Source organism: Lissotriton helveticus, chromosome 1_1 (assembly GCF_964261635.1).
Source record: "Lissotriton helveticus chromosome 1_1, aLisHel1.1, whole genome shotgun sequence".
In the NCBI taxonomy this organism is placed as follows: domain Eukaryota; kingdom Metazoa; phylum Chordata; class Amphibia; order Caudata; family Salamandridae; genus Lissotriton; species Lissotriton helveticus.
In genome coordinates this window covers 1,738,704,723-1,738,730,295 of record NC_136057.1, presented here as the reverse complement: position 1 = coordinate 1,738,730,295, position 25,573 = coordinate 1,738,704,723, and the positions used below count along the sequence as shown (strand labels likewise).

The window sequence follows — 25,573 nt, the reverse complement described above, 5'->3', positions numbered from 1 at the left end:
AGCTTTCTTCTTTTTAATTTCTTACCACAGTACAGCCTTGTGCTGTTGTGTGGGAAGGAAGGCCTTGAGGCAGAATCCCTGTGGCCTTTAGATTCCTTGTTCCTGCGTTACGTCTGCTCATTGTTTCTCTCATCCCTTTGTTTCTTTTAGGACACCATGCCAGAAGTGCGGCAAAGTTCATTTGCGCTATTAGGCGATCTCACAAAAGCCTGCTTCCTGCATGTCAAGCCTTGTATCGGTGAGTGCTTTCCCTTCAGTGTGATTCCACTTGTGTTCTGCCACTAGCAGTAGTCTGCTGTTCCTGTCCCTCTTGTGACTGCTTTTGTGAGCAGCAGCCAGCTAGTTTCTTGGTGCTTTTCTCTCTGGATGTGATGCAGAGTCCATGAACATTGATTGCACAGTGATTAATTTATTCATACTGTCTGATCCAGAGGTAGAGAGATGTTTCATGCAACAGCTCGGTAAGGAAGGTCTGCAGGAGAGCAAGTATGTGACTCCTTTTAGAAATTGAGGTTTTAAAACCTCTGTCTGGAGAACCACAGCATGTTCAAAATGTCCCAGATGTCTTTTGGACCAGCTGCGGAATAGTGGCAGTCTAAGCTATGTCTTTTGTAAGGTTTCTGAAGCTCTTATTGCTCACGTTTAAGATGCAGAATTATTGGAGTTAATGTTTGATCTCTGGGAAGCTTCTGCTGTTGGGCACAGCAATTTTATTAACTAGAAATTTAAATTTTGCAGCGTGAATCTTTCTGGATTCACTATGCTGTGCATTATTCCGCGGTCTTGTGGTTGGGTCCGGATTCGTAGTCTTTTTTTTTTTTTTTCTCTTTGCCCAGGTGGGCGTCGGCGTCACACCCCCTTTGGGTGTATTTCCGGTGACGTCGGCATGCTTCCTGCGGAAGCTCCCACTCTTGGGCGCCATCTTCAGATTCTTTTTTTCCGCGGTCGGGTCTGGATCGTTCCCGTTTGGGCTCCAGACATTTTTGGAGAAAGAAGAAAGAAAATACAGAAAAGACGAGGAGAAGTCATCTGAAGACTCCAGGGGACTTCACCGACGAAAGACAAGCAAAGATAAGGCGTTTTCCATCCAGATCTTCGACGACCGTCGACGAACACGCGACCAGAGAGGCCCTGGACGCTCGAGGATGGACAACACGCCGTTCAAGTTCTGCCGTAACTGCCACCACAAGTACGCGCAGAAGGACCAGCACCCGGTATGCAACCTTTGCCTACCGGTGGACCACGAAAGCGGAGACTGCAACGCCTGTTCCGCCTTCACCCCGAAGACCCTTCGTGTGAGAGAGAGGCAGAGGGTAGCACACGCCGCCCTGCAGGGGAAGGCCCCGACCCCGTCGCTCTACGAGCTGGGGATGTCCTCCGAGGAAGAAGACAACGCTGCCGCCGAAGACGACAGCTACACGGTCGTAGAGACCGATTACACGAAGACTTCTGACAAGGTAGGAGACTCTTCGGCCCCCAAGAACCCGAGAGACTCTGAGTCTCGAAAAATCGAGGGCAAGACCCCGAAAGCGCCGACGCCAAAAAAGGCGGCGTCCGCGACTACTCCCAGGCCCAGCGGATCCTCAGAGAAGGAGTCCCCGGCGCCGAGAGCTGCTGATCAGCAGAAGACGTCGAAAATCGTCCCCGAAAAGGATCGATCGACGAGGGAGAAAGACCCGAAACTGTCGACGACGACCAGAGACCCGATATCCGGTTCGACGTCGAAAACTTCGACTCCGAGAGGCACGGCGACGAGCCATCCGTCGAAGAGAGCGGCGGAACCATCCGACGCGGAACACGCGGCCGAGATGGAAAAGAAAAGAAGGCGCCTCGAGGCAGAAATGGAGAACTTCATGCAGCGGAAAAAAGATTTCGACGCAAGGATGAAGGCCTTCACGATCCCTCACAAGACCAAGCCACCAGTGCTGGAGGCGGTCGAGGAGGAAGAAGAAGAGGTCGCCGAAGTCACCGAGCAAGACCAGGACGTCGAGGTGTTCGACGACCAGGAGGAGTACGAGAATCCCCACGAGAGCTACAGCTATGGGGAGGAAGATGAGGGCAGGACAGACACAGAGTCGGCGCCCTATGACCTTCAGGAGGTAGATTACATCGATGTCGACACCGACAGCCCGGAGGAGGTGGTCGACACCTACCCCTCGAGGCCCTCGCCGCCGGACGACATCGGGGCCTACAACGCGGTGATACAATCTGCCGCAGCAGCTTTCAAGCTCAAGCTCGACGAAGAGAAGCAGAAAGCAGACTTCCTTCTGGAAACATTGCTCCCAACACAAACGAGGAGCCAGTTCCTCCCGATGCTCGAGAGCGTCTTGGCTCAGGGGAAGGAAGCTTTCAGGGAGCCCGCAACATGCAAGGCAGTAACTCCCAGAACTGAGAAGAAGTACAAGCATGCCGCAAAGGACCCGGCCTACATTCAGGGCACGGTCTCCGCAGACTCCATTATCACGGCCACAGCAAGGAGGAGGGCTAACGTACCCACTACCTCGGGCCCGCCACCGGATAAAGAGAGCAAAAGGATGGATCTGGTGGGCAGAAGGATCGAACGGAATGCCGCGACCCACTGGCGCATGGCTAATTCCAACGCCCTGGTAAACAGACACATGTACCAAATCATGGAGGGACTGGGGCAGTTGGTGAAGGACTTGCCCCAGGATGCCAAGCAGAAAGCCGAAAAGCTAATTGAAGAGGGGAAGAATGCTGCAAATTCTTGCCTTAAGACGGCCCTGGATGGGGCAGACACCGCCAGCAGGCTCATGATGATGGGCGTCACGGAAAGGAGACACGCCTGGCTCAGGATATCCGGTTTCAAACCGGAGGTGCAACACAGCATCCTGAACACACCATTCAACGGCAGTACGCTTTTCGGACAAACAGTTGATGAGCAACTCAGCCAACTTAAGAAGGATAACGAAACAGCAAGATCCATGGGAGCATTGCAGTTCAGAGGGAACAAGAGGGGCACCCCGTCACGGAGGCCCGGCGGAAGAGGCGGAAACCAGCCAGGTACATCACACCAGGCTTTCCAGCAAACGCACCAGGCAGACTCGCAGGGTCAGCAGGGCCATCAGAAACAGCCCTGGCAGTACCAACAAAGAGGCCAGTCCTTTCGAGGGAGAAATGGACGGGGACAAAATAGAAGAGGGGGCCAGCAGCCCACCTCCAAGTGACTTCAAAAAAATCCGTGTGCCCACCCACAAAAAAGATCCCAGGGGGCAGCACGTACAGATGGGTCAAGACAAACTAGACACCTACGACCACAGGACACCAGTGGGAGGAAGATTAAGATTCCACCTCCAGGAGTGGAGAGGAATCACATCAGACAAATGGATCCTCAACATTATCCAATTCGGATACTGCATAGAGTTGGAGGCGAGGCCAACAAACAGAAAACCAAGAAGAAAGCCGCTAGCAAGCAAGCAGCTGCAGTGCCTTCAGGAAGAAGCAAAAGAACTCCTGCAGAAGCAGGCCATAGAAAGGGTACCCTTCAAGGAAAGAAACACAGGAGTATACTCAACATACTTCCTGGTACCAAAAGTAGACGAGACAATGAGGCCCATTCTCGATTTACGGTTCGTGAACAAATTCATAAGAACGCAAAAATTCAAAATGACCTCCCTGCAAGAGGTGCTCCCACAGTTGCAGACCGGGGACTTCATGGTCACTATAGACCTCAAAGACGCATACCTGCACATCCCAATGAACAGGAAGCACAAGCACATGCTCAGGTTCACCGTCGGAGAAAGCCACTACCAGTTCACGACACTGGCCTTCGGTCTAAAATCGGCACCAAGAGTTTTCACAAAGTGCCTCGCAGCAGTCGCAGCGCACCTAAGAAGGCAGGGAATACATGTATACCCTTACCTGGACGACTGGCTGGTGAAAGCAAACTCATACCAGAAATGCAAGCTGCACGCACATACAGTGACCAGCACGCTCATAAACCTGGGGTTCTCCATCCATTGGAAGAAATCATCAATGGAGCCGGAACAAGTGAAGATCTTCCTGGGAGCACAGATCAACACCTTACAGGGCAAGGTGTTCCCCAGCGAGAAGAGGGCGAGGGCGCTGGTGAAGGAAACTCGCCTCTACCGGAAGGGACAAGCTCGGACAGTGAGGACGGCGAGCAAGATCATGGGGATGATGGCATCATGCATCCACCTGGTACCGAATGTACGACTCCACATGAGACCCATTCAAGAATGGCTACAGGAGCAATGGTCACAAGCTACAGGCAGTTGGGAGGATCTAGTGGTTGTAACGCACGCAGTGCAGAAGGAGATGACATGGTGGACCATGGAGAACATAGCAAGGGGAAAGCCTCTAACGCCCCCAACGCCAACAGTGACCATCACCACAGACGCATCCCTGAAGGGATGGGGCGCTCACATGGAGGAGCTCAAGGTGAGGGGACTGTGGACACCGACGGATGCCACAAAGCACATCAATTACTTAGAATTGAAGACAATCTTCCTTGCACTGAAGGCCTTTCAAACAAGACTGTACAAGCACAGGGTATTGATACAAACAGACAACACCACTGCGATGTTCTACATCAACAAGCAGGGGGGCACACAGTCCGCACCGCTTTCAACGCTGGCGCAGGAGATATGGAGATGGGCCATCCCTCTCAAGATAGACCTGCTAGCCATACACCTACCAGGGAAGGACAACATACAAGCCGATTGGCTCAGCAGGCAGACATCGGCATCCCACGAGTGGGAGCTCAATGCTCAGGAGACAAGATACCTGTTCGACAGGTGGGGGACACCATCGGTGGACCTGTTTGCCACACGCCAGAATGCAAAATGCCAAAACTTCGCATCCAGGCAGCCCGAGGAGGGGACACTGGGGAATGCCCTATGGATAGATTGGTCAAGGACATTTGCCTACGCCTTTCCCCCGATACCACTGATGCACAGAGTACTGAGCAAGTGCAGAGCGAGCAACATGACACTGATACTGGTCGCACCGCAGTGGGCGAGGCAGACCTGGTACTCGCAGATCATGGAGATGACACAGTGTGCACCCCACAGATTCAGCAGGAGGAAAGATCTACTGTCCATGCAGAACGGAGAGGTACTGCATCCAGAGCCAGAGAGCATGAGCCTAGTAGCGTGGCTCCTGAGGACATAGAGTTCGCACATTTGAGACTACCAGAAAGCACCCTGAGGGTACTTCGGGAGGCACGAAGGCCCAGCACTCGAAAGTGCTACGTTGCGAAATGGAAAAGATTCACAATATGGTGCAGACAGGAAAGACTCCACAATAAGATGAAGAGGGACTCCACAGTGCTAAGGTACCTGACGCACTTACTGGAGAAGAACCTTAGCTCATCCTCGTTAAGAGTTCACTTGGCAGCGATAGTAGCCTACACAAGGGGAGAAACGTGCAGGAGCTTCTTCACATCACAGGTGGTGAAGAGATTCCTAGAAGGAGCGAAAAGGATCGCACCACCCAAGCGGGTGCCGCCACCTGCATGGAACTTGAACACAGTCCTAACGGAACTCATGAAAGAGCCCTTTGAACCACTTCACAAGGCCTCCCTAAAGATGCTAACTATGAAAACAGCCTTCCTGGTTGCGATAACGTCCTTACGCAGAGTAAGCGAGCTTCAAGCGCTGACGCTACAAGAACCATACATACAAATACACAACGATAGAGTTGTGATGAGGACTGACCCACACTTCATGCCGAAGGTGGTATCCAATTTTCACATGAACCAGTCTATACAGATACCGAGTTTTTTCCAAAAACCCACAACCAGCGCAGAGAGAGCTCTGCACACCCTGGACGCCAGAAGGGCAGTCATGCACTACATTGAAAGGACAAAGGGGCACAGGAAAACGAAACAGTTTTTTGTGTCCTTCGCAAACAGCTTCATGGGCAAAGCAGTAACCAAAAGGACCATTGCACGATGGATCGCACAAACAATCCAACTCTGCCACAAACGGGCAGGACAGGAACTGGCTGAGGGGACACGTGCCCACTCCACCAGGAAGAAGGGCGCTACAATAGCCTTCCTGGCTAACACACCCATAGAGGACATATGCCTGGCGGCAACATGGGCTTCGGTGCACACGTTCACGAAGCACTACTGTGTGGACATACAAATGAACAAGGAAGCTCAAGTGGGACAGAAGGTGCTACAGCACATATTCAACACCCAACGCTCATCTTCCACCCAGCCGCCACAGAGATGAGAAACCGCTACAAAATCTATGCACAGCATAGTGAATCCAGAAAGATTCACGCTGCAAAACGAATAGTTTTCTTACCTGTCGGTGTAGTTTTGCAGCTTGAAGATCTTTCTGGATTCACTAGCGAACCCACCCACCTCCGCCAGAAAGATGAGGCTGGAGAGAGAAGAGGTGGTTAACTAAAGAATAGACTTTGAAAATACAAAGCGGTAAATACAAACTAAGAAGAACATTGCCATTACTTCGGAAACGAAAGAAACACGGAAAAAAAAAGAACCCGAAGATGGCGCCCAAGAGTGGGAGCTTCCGCAGGAAGCATGCCGACGTCACCGGAAATACACCCAAAGGGGGTGTGACGCCGACGCCCACCTGGGCAAAGAGAAAAAAAAAAAAAAAACAAAGAAAAGACTACGAATCCGGACCCAACCACAAGACCGCGGAATAATGCACAGCATAGTGAATCCAGAAAGATCTTCAAGCTGCAAAACTACACCGACAGGTAAGAAAACTATTCGTTTTAGATGGTCAGAAAATAGAAAACCTCACTTTTTTTCTCTTCCTTCTTTCCTCCCTCCATTGCCCCCCCCCCCCTTCCAGCGGAGTTTATGCCAATCTTGGGTACAAACTTAAATCCAGAGTTCATCTCAGTCTGCAATAATGCCACCTGGGCCATTGGCGAGATCTGCATGCAAATGGGTGAGTAGTCCAGTCAAAACACACTGTGCCGATATTCATTCCTCTACAAAATGTACTACATGTTTGAAGACTTGGCAGGGTGGAGTTCAGTTTATGCTGCTTGATCAGTAAACTCCTTACCTACTTGTGAGAGGCAAGAAAGATCAGTTTCAGTGGGGGGTGGGGGGGGCGAGAGGATGGCGGTGAGGAGGCAATATTGCTGCATTCTCGGATTTATTTTTTTAAATCTTTAATGTAAACAGCGCATCATAGTGAAAGTTCAATAAAGGTTTTAAAAGGTTTTAATCCGAAGTGGGATTTTATTAACTAAATGCATAATTAAAGATGCTTAAATCTGGTACCACAATACCTGGTAAAACCAATACACCACTGAACCTTAGTGTAAACAGTGTGAATTAGAGACCATGACCACCTGTCTGGTCCTCAATTCAGAGGTTCAAAGGAGGACGGGTGTTACCTGCGTAGATCCCTGCCTCTGGAATTCCATTTCAGTCAAACGACTTCAGTTTTTGAAGACTCCCTTTTCCCTAGGCTTTTAGTCACTCCATAAAGGTGGTGTGTGCTTTGTATTTAAGTAGTCATGTTTATACAATTTTAAACCCTTTAAAATATTGCTGGACTGATGGATCTTCTCTATAAAATTGCTGTTTTGCCTGAAGGCGTGACCTTTCCATATTTTTCATTACTCTGCTCAGGTGCTGAAATGCAGCCGTATGTGCAGATGGTACTGAACAACTTGGTGGAGATAATCAATCGGCCAAACACTCCCAAAACGCTCCTGGAGAACACAGGTGGGTGACAAGCTGAAATAAACCTCATGATGGCCTCCAGTCCTTTGCTCTCTGTATTCTTAAGAGAACAGTGAGTTTGCTTGTGAAAACTGTATCTGATAGACTACTAGCTGCAGATTTCTTCAGGTAGAATTACCCCAGGCGTGAGACTGCATCCAGAAACTTTTTTGTCACAGCATCCCTGGGTGCGGGGTGACATCTCGCGACTCCTTCCAGGCGTCGTCGGCGCATGTGACGTCAGCGAGGTCACTTAAGACCCGCCCCGGCGCGCCTACGTCAGTTTATTTCCTTTTCCTCGTGCAACGCGGATCCGGTTCTTGCTACGGGCCTGTTTCGGGCCCTTTTTTCTCCATTTCTTTGGTGGAACAGGAGAGGTGTGGCGCCGCGGCCAGGGCGACTGACGCTGGAATCTGGGGATCAGGGTTCGAGCTCCGGCCGCAGGTTAGCCCAGCACCATGTGACTCTGGGCAATAGCTTGCTTAATCTTCCCGATGGCCCCCAGCGCCTAGAGACCCTTACAGGTGATTGTGCGCTATACAAATGTGGATTATTATTATTATTTCATGCCTTTGTGCTTCAAAACTTCTACATTTAGTGAAATCTTATGTCTGGGGAAGAATCATGGCACCACCGTCAACAGTTGAAGCCGAAGTTGCGGCGGGAGCGCCACATGAAACTTCTCTTGACGCGTCTTTCCAGGTCGACATCCTCCCCTCGGTCTGCTTCGGCGGACGGCTTCAGGTTCGGCCGTGGTCGTCGTCCTCGCCCTTCTCCGATGTCACGTGAGCGTCGCTCCCCGGTGGGTAAGTGTTGCAGTTTGTCCCCGGGGGCTGGGTTCCGGCCAACCCGGGACGTGGACTCTCCACGGGTGATGCGTCCCCGCGTGTCGTCCTATCCACTGTTATCTGGTGTTGGGGCGTCGAGAGTCCAGATGGAGACATGCGCAGCGGCTTTGCAGGCCTCGCTGCCGTCTTCCCCTCCTGGGGCGTCGGTGGACCCCTAGACTTGCGCAAGGCCCACACGGCTGCGCCGACGGCCCCGGCGCCGACTGGTTCGGATCCAGGCCTGGAGGGTGTGGGGCTATTGGGGTGCGGCTCCTTTGGGGCACCTTCTACAGGCCACGGCGTCTCTTCCTCGCCGCAAACTCTTGCGGGAGTCCCTGTGGTGTCGCGGGAACTCGCCGGGGCTCGGGTCGCATCCCCGAGCCCCTCTCGGTCCCTTGACAGGGTGCTCCTGTCTAAGGCCAAGGTGACGCCGCTACGGCGCCGGCAGCAGCTGGACCGTGCGGAGCCACAGGGGTCGTGGAACCCTCCTCGCCCTGCTCCGGGTCGAGGCTGGGTGAGGACCCCTCTCCGGGCCCCTCTCGTCCTTCCCTGCAGGCGGCCGTCTCGACGGGGGGGGCGAGTTGAAGGTGGTATCGTCCCTGGCACCGCCTCATGGGTTGCCGAGCGATCTATGCCTCATTCTTGGCCGCGGAGGGCTTCGTGTCACTCCCCAGGCCAGTCTCGTTTCCCCACACGGAGGGCTACCTCGGTGGAGGTCTGGTCGGCGCCGCCCCGGGGCTGGTTCGGCTCCAGCCCCGCTCCGGTCTGGCTCCAGCCCCGCTCCGGTCTGGCTCCAGCCCCGCTCCGGTCTGGCTCCAGCCCCGCTCCGGTCTGGCTCCAGCCCCGCTCCGGTCTGGCTCCAGCCCAGCCCCGCTCCGGTCTGGCTCCATCCCTGGCTCCAGCCCCTGCTCCGGTGTGGGGCGACTGGGAGAAACCTTGTCCAGCGACCCCGGATGGTGCTGGCACTCCGGCTTGGGCAGTGGACTCTACGGCTCCGCAGGGGTCATGCTGCGGATTTGTCTTCGACGCTTCTTCTCTGGAGGCAGCCTGAATATTGGTGTCATCCTCCTCTGAGACTGGTCGCCGTGTGGTATTTTTTTCACAGGCGTCTAAGGACGACTCCCCGCCCTTCCGGAGGCAGAGGTGTTTGTCGGAAGAGCGGCAGGTCCCTCATTCGTCGGCTCCTTCTAATTTCCAGGTTTGGCCCTTGCCTGCCCCGCTTGTCCTCTGGGACGGCCGCCTTAGTTTGCAGCTGTCGCCCACAAAGGAGCTGCTTTCCCCGCTACGGGGCCCTATGGAGGCGGGTGCGGCCTTCGCTCAAGCGGTGTCCACGGCTGTGGGCTTCCTGCGTATGGGTGACCCGGGACTAGTTTTCCAGCGGACCAGCTATTGGAGGTCCACCACCAGGGCTCTGGTGGGAGGGAGATCTTGCTCCCCTTTTGAAGGTTCCCTCCTTTCTTCCTTGACAGGGGCTTGGTGGCGTCCTGCCTCGGCGGACCCGGTGCCTCCGCATCTTATGCACCGGCATCTCCCGATGCCGCGTGACCTGGAATGCCTTTCCCTCCACCCCTCGGTCTCCAGTCCCCTTTTGCTGACTGCTTTTCCCTCCCTGCTGCCACTGTTGACCCGCCGTCCTGAGAGGCCCGCTGGCTGGACTCTTGGGGGCGCAACATGTTTGCCTCGACCAGCGCTGCCCTGCGGGCTCTGAATACCTGTGTGTGCTGGCTCGAGCCTCCTCTTGTTTGTGGGACTCAGCTGAATGTCTGGGATCCGCGACGTCCCCGGAGAGTGGTCAAGTGGACTTGAGGCATCGTGCATTGGATGGTAGGGAGCTGCCGGTGTTTATTCTCTGTTCCGCCCTGGACATCTCAGAGGTGTTGGGCCGGGCCATGACTACCTCGGTCCCTTTCAGTCGCCATGCTTGGCTTTGGGATGGAGTATTCCCTGAGAATATTCAGGAGCGACTCATTGATCTTCCGTTTGATGGCAACCTGTTGTTCTGTAGTAGGGGATCTCTGTGTATAGTCATAATCTAGTGAATAGTCCCGCCCATGTGCGTGGATCCCGGAGCAATCAAAAATAATCTTAGTGTCAAAAAATGCAGAAATGCATAGACACTTAAGAGAAAATTTTAAAGACAGATAATGCAGCCTAAAAAGGCTACACTGTCCAGTACTTCAACTAGAAATTCCACCATAAAATCCACAAAACAGCACAAGCCTGTACAGATTTCCATTGCTTTAATAGCAAAACTCCCTCAGGAATGATAGAGAAGAACCTGGACAGACAAGCCCCATAGGCTGCCATTATGTGGCTCAAAACAGGATACTGTGCCTTTAAGAGAATCTTCCAGAACCTTCTCCCAGTATCCCAGAATGCATAGCAGGTCCAACTTACTGTCAGTTCTTTTTTCCGGCTCCTGCAAGCAGGACCCTGGAGCATTGAGCTCTCCCTTTTCAAGGGTTTTGTTGGTGTTTTTTCACTAATTTCGATTTTGTGTACTTTTAAAGTACTTTGGTGACTTTCTTCTTGGGTTTCTGCACTCTTTTGTTGTCCATAATGCCTGCATTATTTGACAAATGCCCAGAGTGCTCCAGGAATAAGGCCAAGTCAGACCCCCATGAGGTGTGTATCCTCTGCCTTCCCTCTTCCCACATCCCAGAGGAGTGTGTGATCTGTAGAGGCTTCTCTGGCAGGACCCTGAAGGACAGGAGGAAGATCAGACTTCAGGGACTTGAAGAAAGAAGAGTGAAGGCTCAAGGTGGGTCTGGATGGGCTTCTGCTGCCCATGCTGAGGCCTCTGGGGGGCTCCCCCGGGGCAGGAAGTCCAGCAAACGTCCAAGGTCTCCGTCTGGATCAGTTGCTATGACCACGACGTCGAGAGGAAGGTCCACGGCCAGTTCCCGGTCTCCCCAGGGCTCTGGGTTGAGAAAACGTCGCCCGTCGACGTCAAGGGACGTTTACAGGCCGCCGTCGAACCCGGTGTCGATGTCGGCGTCGAGTGGACAGCATCGGAGGGCCCCGCGTCGGCGCTCGCCGTCGAGGCGACACCGCCGTTCGCCGTCGAAGGCAAGGACATCTTCGTCGTCGAGGGGATCCTCGTCGTCTAGGTCGCTGTCGAGACTGAAGAGGTCTCGGGCGCCGATGAGGTCGACGTCGAGGCGATCGAAGAGGTCGACGTCGAGGCGATCGAAGAGGTCGACGTCGAGGCGATCGAAGAGGTCGACGTCGAGGCGTCATCGCCAGTCGTCGAGGTTTAGAGGTTCGTCCATCTGGTCGGGGTTGACGTCGAGGCATAGAAGCCGGTCGACGCCGAAGAGTGTGTAACGGTCGACGCCGAAGGGCCGCTCGCCGTCGAAGCAACCACGGTCGACGTCTGGGCACCGATCTTCGACGTCAGGAGGTCGTAAGGACAGGCCCAGGACTGTGGGGGGCTCCCCGCAGTCTGGACAGGATGGTGGCTCGCCGGGCACGGCGTGCTCCGAGGTGTATACCCCGAAGAAGCCTGCTGCACCGCGTTCTCTGCCTCCTTTGCCTAGGGGCCCGCCTCCGAGGGCTTCGACCCCTCCTCCTCCATTGCCTCCTCTACTGGCTCCGCAGGCTCCGGTGCCGGCTACTCCTCCTCCCCCGGTTCCACCGAGATCGGTGTCAATGCCCAAGCTTCCGACACCTCCGAAGAAGACGCCTAAGTCGAAGGTTCCTCCTAAGCCCAGGGCGTCCGACCCGGGGAGGCCGGCGGAGCGTCCCAGACCCAAAAGATCGAGGTCACGCTCAGGGAGAAGGGACAGGTCTAGGAGTGATTCAAAAAGGGGGGTGGTGATGGACAGAGTATCTGAATTAAGCAGAACACTCCTACCCAGTCAAAAGATCAGGGCTTGATCCATCACCGTTTTTTAGCTCACTGCACCATCCCAGGTCAGAACCTGGCTACATGCAAATTAGTCTGACCCTGGCCCAGTGCATCATGGGAACAGGGCAGACCAAACTACCAAGCCAATTCTTTACTGGAAAGGAAACAAGCTTCCGGGGACCGGTTTCTGGCATTACAGCCGTCTTCGGCCCGGCTTGCTTGAATCCTGATGGTGCAGTGAGCAAGGGACTCACATCTGAGCATACCCTTCCACACTTGTGGTGGCCAAAACGATTCAAAAAGGGGGGTGGTGATGGACAGAGTATCTGAATTAAGCAGAACACTCCTACCCAGTCAAAAGATCAGGGCTTGATCCATCACCGTTTTTTAGCTCACTGCACCATCCCAGGTCAGAACCTGGCTACATGCAAATTAGTCTGACCCTGGCCCAGTGCATCATGGGAACAGGGCAGACCAAACTACCAAGCCAATTCTTTACTGGAAAGGAAACAAGCTTCCGGGGACCGGTTTCTGGCATTACAGCCGTCTTCGGCCCGGCTTGCTTGAATCCTGATGGTGCAGTGAGCAAGGGACTCACATCTGAGCATACCCTTCCACACTTGTGGTGGCCAAAACGATTCAAAAATCATGATGCACTGGGCCAGGGACAGACTAATTTGCATATAGCCAGGTTCTGAGCTGGGATGGGGCAGTGAGATAAATAACGGTGATGGATCAAGCCCTGATCTTTGGACTGGGTAAGAGTGGTCTGCTTAATTCAGACACTCTGTTCATCACCACCCCCTTTTCTGAATCGTTTTTGGCCACTATAGGTGTGGCAGGGTATACTCAGACATGAGTCCCTTTCTCACTGCTCCATCAGGATTCAAGCAAGCCGGGCCGAAGAGGCTGAAATGCCAGAAACCGGTCCCCGGTAGCTTGTCTCCTTTCTGGTGAAGAATTGGCTTGGTAGTTTGGTCTGCCCTGTTCCCATGATGCACTGGGCCAGGGACAGACTAATTTGCATATAGCCAGGTTCTGAGCTGGGATGGGGCAGTGAGATAAATAACGGTGATGGATCAAGCCCTGATCTTTGGACTGGGTAAGAGTGGTCTGCTTAATTCAGACACTCTGTTCATCACCACCCCCTTTTCTGTATAGGTCTAGGAGTGGACACGGATCCTCCTCGAGATCCAGGCATCGCCATAGGAGGCATAGGTCCAGGTCCCGCTCTGCCTCTGGGACCCGTTCCTACTCACCTACGTTGTCAGATTCACCGGAGACGAGGGTGTCCCCGATAGATGACATTGGCACGTTCCAGGAGGTTCTCCTGCGCGGGGCGGCGAAGTTGGGGATCAAGGTTACGGCACCTACGCCCTCAACTTCTGTGATCTTTGAGACATTGCATAAGAAACACCTGTCTCGCCCCCTACTGCCTTTGGTGCCAGGACTACTTGAGCCGGCTGAACAGCTCTTCCTTACGCCGGCGGTGGTGAAAGCTGTGCCTTCCAGGCTCGTCAAGAAATACAGGGCTCCAGAGTCGGACCCGGCTTTCTTGCGAAAGGACCCGGCACCGGATTCGGTGATTGTGACGGCGGCTCAGAAGCTTCATGCCACCTCTCCTGCCTCCACTGTGCCTCCGGATAAGGAGAGCCGCTGGATTGACTCTGCTGGACGGAAGGCGTGTGGGACGTCCTCCACAACGATGAAGGCCTCAGTGACTCGGCGTTGTTGGGACGATACGACCGTGCCCTGTGGGACTCCATGGAACAGTTTGCGGACCTCGTTCCGCGCGAACGGAGAGAGGGCTTCATGGAGATCGTCCAGGAAGGGATGCTGGTTTCTAACCAGGCCATCAGCGCCGCGGCGGATATCTCCCTGCTGGCCGCGCATGGATACTGCCACGGTATCAATCAGAGACGCCATGCTTGGCTCCGGTTGACGTCGCTTAAGCCTGAAGCGCAACAACGAGTGGCAAATCTGCCGTTTTCCGGAGACACCCTCTTTGGGAAACACGCAGATGACGAAATGGCCAGGATGAAGGCCGAGGCTGAAACCCTGACGGCGGTGGGCTTGGAGAAGCCCAAAGAAAAGAAACCCTACCGCCAGTTCCAACGACGGTTCGGTTCGCAGGGTCGAGGAAGGGGACAGTCTCCTGGGCAACATCAGCAGCAGCAACAACAGCAGCAGTACAGAAGACCCTTCCAAAAACGTCAGAGGGGTAGAGGTGCACAGCAGTCCTCCACTGCGAACAAGGGCCCGGCTGGGTCTCGACCCTGAGCGGTTACTTCCCCTTCGTCCGTTACCCGCTCCGGTGGGGGGAAGCGTTCAATTTTTTCTGGCAGAGTGGAGAAAAATTACTCCGGACAAGTGGGTGCTGAATATTGTTTGCAATGGATACAGTCTTCGTTTCACCAGCCCTCCTCCATCGATTCCTCCGGTCAGCTCGCAGTATCAACTGCGCGAGCTTCAGGCGGAGGCCGACATCCTGTTAAGGAAAAGGGCTATAGAAGATGTACCTCCTTCTCAAACAGGAAGAGGTCTGTACTCTCGGTTCTTTCTGGTCCGCAAGGAGGACAAGAACGAGTTCAGGCCCATTCTGGACTTGCGACAGGCAAACAAGTGGATTCGCAGAGAAAAGTTTTGCATGCTGTCGTTGCATCAGATTTATCCTCAGCTGCAACAGGGGGACTGGCTTTGCGCCATCGACCTAAAGGATGCATACTTCCATGTGCCCATTGCACACAAACACAGGAAGTTCCTGCGATTTCAAGTCGGCACCAATCACTATCAGTACACGGTACTTCCGTTCGGGCTGAAGTCTGCGCCCAGGACATTCTCGAAGTGCATGGCAGTGGTAGCGGCACACCTAAGGAAGAACAAGGTGTTTGTCTACCCATACCTGGACGATTGGTTGATCAAGGCCTCCTCCTTCTCGGAAGCTCAAGCACACTTCCAGAAGATGTGCGTTCTCTTGAACAAACTGGGGTTGCACATCAACATGTCCAAGTCTGTTCCAACTCCGGTCCAGTGCATCCAGTACTTGGGAGCCTCCATCGATACGCTGTCAGCAAGCGTGTCTCCTTCGGAAGAGCGACGTTTATCACTCCTTCGGAAGGCTCAGGCTCTCATGTCTACTCCATCCCCGACAGTGAGGACGGTGTCTTCTTTGCTGGGATCGATGGCCTCTTGCATCTTCCTGACGCCACATGAGCGGCTGCACATGAGACCGCTGCAGGAGTGCTTGGAAGATCAGTGGGAGGAGAGGATCTTAGGACGACAGGATACGACTGTCTATACATGCTCTTCAGTCTCTGAAGTGGTGGTGTTCAGCGGAAAATCTCCTCAGAGGGGTTCCCTTCCACAAGGACATTCCCACACAGACTATCGTGACGGATGCTTCTCTCCTGGGATGGGGAGCGCACTCCGGAGACCTGCAGATTCAAGGGACGTGGTCCCCGTCGGAGTCCACGTACCACATCAATTTCCTGGAACTCAGGGCTGTTCACTTGGCACTGAAGGCCTTTCGACCGTCCTTCCGGACCAACTCTCTGCTTGTACAGACGGACAATACGACCACGATGTATTACCTCAACAAGCAGGGAGGCTCGAGATCGCGCACTCTGTCTCAGGAGGCGCAGGCGATCTAGCATTGGCTTCTGGCTCGAGGTCTCTCGATGACGGCCGCTCATCTGCCAGGTGTGCAGAATGTTCAGGCGGACGAGCTGAGCAGGCTGATTCAGGAAAACCACGAATGGGTCATAAACGACGAAGTACTAGGAGAAGTCTTCGCAAGGTGGGGAACTCCAGACGTAGATCTGTTCGCCACCGCCGAAAACAGCAAATGCCGAGACTTCGCCTCCAGGTACTACCAGCCAGGGACGCTGGGGGAACGTGTTATGGATCAACTGGTCTAACAGCTTTCTGTACGCTTTTCCACCCATTCCCCTGATCCCGGCGGTTCTCATCAAGCTGTCCCAATCCAGGGCGAAGATGATTCTGATTGCCCCGGAATGGCCCAGGCAGTGGTGGTTCACGGACCTGCTTCACCGGTCTCTCCTTCCTCACATGAAGCTGCCGTGCAGGCCGGACCTTCTCACGAAGCTCGGGGGCGGATGTTGCACCCCAACCTCTCGTCTTTGAGTTTGGCGGCATGGCTCCTGAAATAGTGCAATATGGCCATCTGAATCTCCCAGAGGATTGTATGGACATACTGAAGGAGGCTAAGCGACCTTCCACTAGGACTTCTTATGCTTACAAGTGGAAGAGGTTTTGCATCTGGTGCAAGTCTAAGAACTATGACCCTACGACATGGAAGGATGACATCTTCCTTGCATATCTGCTACATCTGGCGCAGTCTGGCCTTAATGTCCATTCCATTAAGGTTCATCTGGCTGCTTTGACTGCCTACAGGAAATGCCCTTCACAGACTTCCTTCTTCCAGATCCCTGTGATCAAAGATTTTCTGGAAGGCTTGAAGAAAGTATTCCCTCCTGTCAGGCTTCCTTCGCCTTCATGGGACTTGAATGTGGTGCTGTCCAGGTTGATGAAGGAGCCTTTTGAACCAATTCATAAGGCTTCGTTGCAGCACCTGTCCTGGAAGGCGGCGTTCCTCGTGGCCATTACATCGGCCCGCAGGGTGAGTGAAATTCAGGCGTTGTGTTGCCAAGAACCTTATACTGTATTTCATGCTGCTAAGGTTGTTATGCGTATTCACCCTAAGTTTCTTCCTAAGGTTGTTTCTGATTTTCATATCAATCAGACTATCACTTTACCTACGTTTTTTCAGAATCCTTCATCTCCAGCGGAAAGGTCTTTGCATTCCCTGGATGTTAGGAGGGTGCTGAAATTCTATCTGGACAAGACCAGAGATATTCGTAGGTCAGACCAATTGTTCATCAATTATGGATCAGTCAGGACGGGTCTTGCGACCTCTAAGCAGTCTACCTCTAGGTGGATTGTGTCCTGCATACAGTTGTGTTACCAAAAAGCTAATAAGACCTTAGGAGGTAAGCCTAAGGCTCATTCCACCAGGGGCAAGGCTGCCACGACAGCATTGCTCCGTAATGTTCCGATTGCAGAGATCTGCAAGGCGGCCACTTGGAAGTCGGTTCATACCTTTGCTAAGCATTACTGCCTGGACACTGATGCTAGGGCAGATGCTCAGGTTGGACAGGCTTCGCTGCGAAATCTGTTCGCACTATAGTGGTGTTGCTTCTCTTTTCTCCACCGCCGCTTTGGTGTGGGGATGGGCTTGCCATTCTAGTCACTAGATTATGACTATACACAGAGATCCCCTACTACAGAAGGAGTAGTTTCTGTCCTGTAACTCCAGTTCTGTAGTAGGGGTATCTCTGTTATAGTCATAAGCGCCCTCCCTCCTCCCCGGTGGAGAGTGAGAGAGACATATTCCTTTAAGGAATGCTACAGGTCTGGCGTGTTACGCCTTCAAAAAGAACTGAAAGTAAGTTGGACCTGCTATGCATTCTGGGATACTGGGAGAAGGTTCTGGAAGATTCTCTTAAAGGCACAGTATCCTGTTTTGAGCCACATAATGGCAGCCTATGGGGCTTGTCTGTCCAGGTTCTTCTCTCTATCATTCCTGAGGGAGTTTTGCTATTAAAGCAATGGAAATCTGTACAGGCTTGTGCTGTTTTGTGGATTTTATGGTGGAATTTCTAGTTGAAGTACTGGACAGTGTATCCTTTTTAGGCTGCATTATCTGTCTTTAAAATTTTCTCTTAAGTGTCTATGCATTTCTGCATTTTTTGACACTAAGATTATTTTTGATTGCTCCGGGGTCCACGCACATGGGCGGGACTATTCACTAGATTATGACTATAACAGAGATACCCCTACTACAGAACTGAAGTTACAGGACAGAAACTACTCCTTCCATGCCCCGGCCGACTCCGCCATCCAGAGGCTCTTGTCAGTGCTCCGTCGTCCTCCTCTTCCTCCGCCTTATCATCCATCGTCCCCTCCTCAGTGATTCCTGAGTCGGGTTGATTCTGGACCTTCTTAGGCCGCTTGTTCTGGCTGTGGAGTGAGTTTTCTGGCCCTTGGGTGTTTCTTGGGACCTTGGCATTGTTGGCTGCTGGGCGGCCCCTTTCTTGAATATGTGTATGTGTTGGAGTTGTTGCACAGACTTAGCCCTGACGTTCGGCCTTCTGCTTGCTTGGGCTGCTTGTCAAACCTTTCACAAGGTGTTTTTTTCCCCCCGTGGCTCTTTTGTTTGTTCCTCTGCTGTAGAAGTTCTTCCAAAGAGGGTTCCCATGTTGGGGCTTATCGTACCCTAGGTCATATGGCTTGCGCTCTGCTGGAGGGTTCTGGTGGCCTTCGGGTGCCTGTTCTCCATGGCATTTGTGTACCCCTTTCCCCTTTCCCCTTTCCCCTTTCCCCTTTCCCCTTTCCCCTTTCCCCTTTCCCCTTTCCCCTTTCCCCTTTCCCCTTTCCCCTTTCCCCTTTCCCCTTTCCCCTTTCCCCTTTCCCCTTTCCCCTTTCCCCTTTCCCCTTTCCCCTTTCCCCTTTCCCCTTTCCCCTTTCCCCTTTCCCCTTTCCCCTTTGGGAAGCTGTGTCTCCTGTGAGTGCCTTCCTTGTTCTTGACGGGTGGCTCTGTCTGGGGGCGGTTCATTCCTCCTTGCTTCTTGGAGGATGGGGTTCCGATGCTCTGGTGCCCTGCTGCTCTGGCTACTCCAGGTTTGGTGGAGATTGCTTCTATCCCTGTCCTTCCCTCCCTTCCTTCCAGTGATATCCCCTGATTAAGGCTCATCTGGCCATGTCTTGCCTTGTCCCTCATGGGTGCTTGCCCTCTGTTACGGTGGCTTGGAGGGTTATTGTCCCTGTCTGTCTTGGGACTGGTCCCGTTTTCTCTGGATGGGGTGGTAGGTTTTTTACGGGTACCATGACTTTACGCATGAACCTTGCATCTGGGGCACGGGAGTGGGAGGTTGTCTATGGGCTGACAGAGTGACTGCGCAGGGCTCTGCTTGCTCTTTCTTCTTTCCTGTCTTTGGGTTCAACGGTGTTGCCATTATTCTGTGTGTTAGTTACCGCTTCTTCCAATTTTTCTGCTCTTCGCACACTGTTCCCATGCTTCACAGTTTTTTATCTGGTGATTCCGCGTTGTGGTGTGGAAACGTTCTCCGAAGAACTGACGCAGGCGTGCCGGGGCGGGTCTTAAGTAACCTCGCTGATGTCACGTGCCTGTACGACGCCTGGGCGGGGTCACATTGTGTCGCCCCGCCCCCGGCGCGCAGGGATGCTGTGGCAAAAAAGTTTCCGGATCCAGTCTCACGCCTGGGGATAATTCTACCTGAAGGAATCTGCGGCTAGAATCGTTTCTACCAGATACATCGTTACCGAAGGTAAGTAACTCGTACTTTTTAACTTGTCCAATTTGAGGCCAACTCCCAACCTTTTGGTTGCAGTAACTTTGGTGTCTGAAAAAGTACTTCAGTCAAAGGAAATTGTGACTTTTTTTTACTCCATCATAAAAGTTGCATTCATATCTGAACGCTCTTGGTGGTGTTATGATGTTTAAGAAAGGTTAACAAACACAATGCACGGTATTTATTATAATAGTACTAATAAAGCTTTTAACATCCCTGACGTCAGTTGAGGGCTACAGAAACAGACATGTTCGAGGCATGTGGGCTGCTAAATTCATATCTTAGCATTAGATCGCCGCCTAGTGTTGGGTCCGGATGATCGCACATTGTTGTCCTGGAAGAGTCTTCGAAGTATCCTGAGATAGGTGGCTCCTCCCCTGGACTACAGTGCGCATGGGCATCGGCTCCATCCCCAGATTGTTTTTTTCCGCCATTGGGTTCGGATGCGGTCTCGACGTCTCTCTGTCGGAACCGAGAAAAACTAACTTTAAACGGCCAAAAGGCCTTGTATTCTTTGCGTCGGTATTGTTTGCGTGCGGTCTCGAGTTCTTCCGTCTCTTGGAGTCGGAATCAGCAGAGTGCTTGCACTCTTCGGACATCGGGGCGTCTCTTGGAGTCGGAATCAGCAGAGTGCTTGCACTCTTCGGACATCGGGGCCTTCTCATCGCGACACGACTGCAACTTTACAGCATGGAGCGGAGTCCGTGTCAGCTCTGTCCGCTCTGTGGGTCCAAATACCCACATATAGACCTGCACCCGGTCTGTAACAAATGCCTTTCGCCAGACCATGACGACGGCAACTGCAGGGCCTGCGCAAGGTTCAGGTCCAAGAAAACACTCAAGATTCGGCGCGCGGTGCGCCTTGAAGCCAGACAAGCGGCCCCAGATCCAGAAAACATCTTCGGCGACCAAGAAGACGAGGACCAGAGCCATCATCTTCAAATCTCCCCGCCCGAGACGGAGGTCGAGGCAGATCCGGAACACGACGACGGAGTCGGGGGTCAAGGCCTTGAATATGTCGAAGAGGTAGGGGACGTCGAAGAGGTTTATGGGGCCGCGGAAGATAGCTCAGGGGACGAGCTATGCCCCGAAGGTTACGAAGATCGGGATCGGGTCACGGGATCGCCTGTCGGCCTTACCCTAGACCCCGTACCGCAATCCACGGCCCCGCCTTTCGGCCCGGCCACGGACAAACTTGCTGGGCAGCCCTTATCGAAACCGAAACCTACGGTATCGACTACACCTAAAATGGCCGACCCAAAATCGAAACCGAAACTTATGGATTCGAGCACACCTAAAATGGCGGCCGTACCAACTAAAACGACCAAACACGCTGCTTCATCGACTCCGTCGACCTCCGGTCCACAGAAGTCGAAGAAATCTGTCGATTCCACAGTGTCAAAATCGGCGACAGAGGAGGGATCCTCTAAGAAGGGTGGTCGGCACGGGTCAACCGCTGCGGCGCCGTCAAAGCCCGCAACAGCCAGCGAAACGGCTCCGGTTCCGACTGGGACTCCGTTAGTCGGACGCGTGGTGGAGACGGAGCCGACAAAGTCACACGGATCGAAAGCTGGTACATCTGCGCATCGGTCCAAGGACTCTGGGTCGGCGGCTGCGGCATCGTCGTCCAAGACTCAGAAGGGCCAACAGGACGTCGGATCCGAGGGCAAGGTCAAGACCTCGTCGGCGCCAAGGGCCGCTGTAAGTGACGCGTCCCTCGTCGCCGCTTCACTACAGAGAATCAGGGAGAAGGCCTCTGCTACGCCGGCTCCGATGCCATCGCCACAGAAGCCGATGGACATTCCGGTGAAGCCTGCGGGTAAACTTCTCTTCCTTCTGCCGCCAAAAGAGACGCCGAAGGCCTTTTCAACAAAATCGACGCCAAAGAAGTCGGATTCTTCGACGGCAGGGGCACTTTCGAGTCGGGTACTCGACTCTGAAGAGGATTCGGAGCGTTTTATCGACGCAGACACGGGCAAATTGACCCTTTACAAGAGGAGGATCACTTCACAGCCAGTGGACTCCTATGTCATCCCCCTAAAGAAAAAAAGGCTTCCTGAAGACGCTTCAGGCCTCATGGAACCTATCCAGCCTCCTCCAAGAAGGAGCCCAACTCCTTCCCCAGAACACTCTGAGGGTGAAGGATATGTTGAAGATGACCAATACACTTTCCCCATCAATGAACCAGATGCACAACCGGATTCATATGATGACATTGGTGACCAAGGCACCCAAGATGTGGGGCAAGACCCACAGCCTTTCACTGCACGTGCATCCCCAACAGAAGATTCTGCAGGTTTTCATGCACTCATTGAACGGGCAGCTGCTAATCATGATGTGGACATGCATGCTGACCCAGTAGAAGAAGACTTTCTATTTGACACTTTTTCAGTCTCTGAACGGACAGTAAAGACACTGCCTATGCTCAAAGGGGTCCTCAAACATGCTGCGGACATCTTTAAGGAACCTACCAGGGCGAGAGTGGTCAATCCACGTATCGAAAAAAAGTACAGACCAGCACCTGCAGACCCTGCATACATTCGGGGACAGTTGCCGCTTGACTCCCTGGTGGTCGCAAATGCCCGCAAAAGGGCCAACTCCCAAACAACGGGTGAAGCTCCTCCCCCGGATAAGGAGTCCAAAGTGCTAGAGGCAGGAGGCAAAAGAGTAGCTGCACAGGCTGCCAATTTTTGGCGTATTGCAAATACGCAAGCTCTCTTGGCACGTTATGATAGGGCGCATTACGACACCCTAGAGCGGGTTTTAGAACACCTGCCTTCGCAGTTTCAAGAGGGCACCAAACTGCTTATAGAAGAGGGAAAACTGATCTCCAACGCAGCCATAAAGTGTGCACTAGATGCCGCAGACACAGCAGCTAGGGCCATTAACACTAGCGTCATGCTCAGACGACAGGCGTGGCTCCGCATATCGGGGTTTAAACCTGACATTCAGACAACCATTCTTAATCAGCCAGTCAATCCTTATAGACTGTTTGGTCCAGATGTGGACACCACACTAGAAAAAATTAAGAAAGACACCGAAACTGCTAAGTCTATGGGGGCCCTTTAATCACAACAGTTTCGTGGCAACAATTTTCGTCGCTCAGGTGCACGTGGAGTCACCAGAGGACAGATGGGTCAACAGTCACAATTCTCCAGAGGTGGAGCACAATCCTCGTACCCCAAGCAAAACAAAGGGGGTTACCGAGGAAACAGTACCAGAGGACGTGGAAAAGGAAACAACAACTCCCGCTCCTCTGCCCCAAACAAACAGTGACTCTCTGTCACTGCCCCCCGACCACCTAACACCTGTCGGGGGGGAGACTACAGCAGTTCCTGCCCGTCTGGAGAAACATCACCACAGACAGGTGGGTGCGACAACTTGTCCAGTACGGTTATTGTCTAGAGTTAAAGTCCACTCCACCCAACATTCCACCAAGGCAACGGCCTATGTCCGCAGAGCATTTGCACTTATTGCAGCAGGAAGTAGTGGTGATGCTGCAAAAAGGCGCTATCGAGCTCGTGCCGGTGGAGGAGGAGGGCACAGGGGTATATTCCCTGTACTTCCTTATTCCAAAGAAGGACGGATCTCTCAGACCCATTCTAGATCTGCGTCCCCTCAACCTGTATATACTATCAGAACATTTCCATATGCTTACACTGCAACAGATTCTTCCCTTGCTAAAACAAGGGGACTTCTTAGCAACCTTAGACCTCAAGGATGCTTATTTCCACATTCCACTACACCCGTCCCACAGAAAATACCTCAGATTCACTATCCAAGGCAAACATTATCAGTTCAAGGTCCTACCCTTCGGAGTGACCACAGCCCCAAGAGTGTTTACCAAGTGTCTGGCGACAGTGGCGGCGCACCTCAGGAGGCAGAACATCCATGTCTACCCCTACCTAGACGACTGGCTCGTTCAAGCCAAGCCAGTGTGCCGCGGACATGTCGACTACCATTCACTTCCTTCACGATCTGGGCTTCTCGTTGAACTACCCAAAGTCGCATCTTCAGCCGGCACATGTCCGGCAGTTTCTGGGTGCGACGATCAATACCCTGACGGCCATGGCTCACCCAAACCAAGTCGGGATAGACAGCATGCAGTCTCTAATCCAGAAGTTCAGACCACAACACTCATTTCCAGCGAGAGTGTTCATGCAGTTGATAGGCATGATGGCCTCCTGCATCTTCATAGTCCCTCACGCACGGTTACATATGCGCCCGCTCCAGGAGTGCTTAGCAAATCAGTGGACACAGGCTCAGGGACAATTAACAGACCTAGTGTTGGTTACCAGTCGGGCATACGACTCTCTGCATTGGTGGACTCCACACAACCTTTGCAAAGGCCGACTGTTCCAGGAGCCAGTGCCACAGATTATCCTGACAACGGACGCATCTCTCCAGGGATGGGGAGCTCATCTGCTCACTTACACCGTGTAGGGACTATGGACGACGCAGCAACAGAAGATGCACATCAACTATCTGGAACTGATGGCAATCTTCATGGCGCTCAAGTCCTTCATTGTACATCTGTGCAACAAGGTAGTGTTAGTCCGGACGGACAACATGACCGCGATGTACTACATTCAAAAACAGGGGGGCACCCACTCGCCACAGCTGTCATCTGGCTCAGGGCATGTGGCGGTGGGCCATTCAGAGGAACATCTTCCTCATGGCAGAACACCTCCCGGGCAAGGACAATCAGATGGCGGATCTGCTCAGCAGATACAGCCATCAAATGCACGAGTGGGAGTTACATCCGTCAGTACTCCTCCCGTACTTCCAGCAGTGGGGTCATCCGGAGATAGACCTGTTTGCAACAAAAGAAAACGCAAAATGCCAACACTTTGCCGCCAGGTTCCCTCACCCACAGTCGCAGGGGAATGCGATATGGATGAACTGGTCAGGCAAATTTGCGTACGCTTTTCCGCCAGCCCCTCTGATACCGCTGGTGGCAAGAAAGCTAAGGCAGCACGCGATGACTCTCATCCTGGTTGCTCCAACGTGGGCGCGCCAAGCATGGTACACCACGTTCCTCGAACTCTCAGTGGTGCCGCATCAAAGACTGCGCCTCACGCCCAGACTCTTGACGCAGAACCATGGAGAAATTCAGCATCCAGATCCGCAACAGCTCAACCTGGCGATCTGGCTCCTGAAGTCCTAGAGTTTGGATACCTTAACCTACCTCCAGAATGCATGAACATCATCAAGGAGGCAAGGAAGCCAACTACCAGAGCATGCTATGCTGCAAAATGGAAGCGTTTTGTCATTTACTGTACAGCCAATGACATCAACCCGCTAGATGCATCTATCCCTAACATCATTTGCTATCTGCTACATCTTTACAAGTGCAATCTAGCGTTCACTTCTATTCGGATACATCTATCCGCCATCGCAGCTTATCTTCAAAATAGGCAGCATCTCTCTGTTTTCAGGGTGCCTGCTATTAAAGCTTTCCTTGAAGGCCTGAAACGAGTCATTCCCCCAAGAACACCGCCAGCTCCGGTGTGGAACCTCAATGTGGTCCTCACCAGACTGATGGGACCACCATTTGAGCCACTGCACTCGTGTGAACTCCAGTTCCTAACGTGGAAAGTGGCTTTCCTAATTGCTATTACGTCACTGAGGCGTGTTAGTGAGCTACAAGCGCTCACAATCCAAGAGCCATTCATTCAGATTCATCCAAATAGGGTAGTGCTACGTACTAACCCCAAATTCCTTCCGAAGGTGGTGTCACAGTTTCATCTCAACCAAACTATTGACTTGCCGGCATTCTTCCAAAACCCACAAACGGTAGCGGAAA

The 25,573-nt window shown here is 53.0% G+C and overlaps 1 protein-coding gene and 1 non-coding gene across 3 annotated transcripts in view; both read left to right on the top strand.

The window, feature by feature from the left end:
• Nucleotides 1–25,573, top strand: part of TNPO2 (transportin 2) — a 162,566-nt gene that overhangs the window by 115,920 nt on the left and 21,073 nt on the right. For both annotated transcript variants that reach the window (XM_078689212.1, XM_078689213.1), the window contains exons 18-20: nt 151–238; nt 6,813–6,911; nt 7,607–7,702. In XM_078689212.1, the coding sequence (XP_078545338.1) occupies nt 151–238; nt 6,813–6,911; nt 7,607–7,702 (283 nt within the window). The remainder of the gene's footprint in view (nt 1–150; nt 239–6,812; nt 6,912–7,606; nt 7,703–25,573) is intronic.
• LOC144781079 (small nucleolar RNA SNORD41) lies at nt 363–431 on the top strand. Its single transcript, XR_013600869.1, has one exon. It is a non-coding gene; the product is annotated as a small nucleolar RNA SNORD41 (small nucleolar RNA).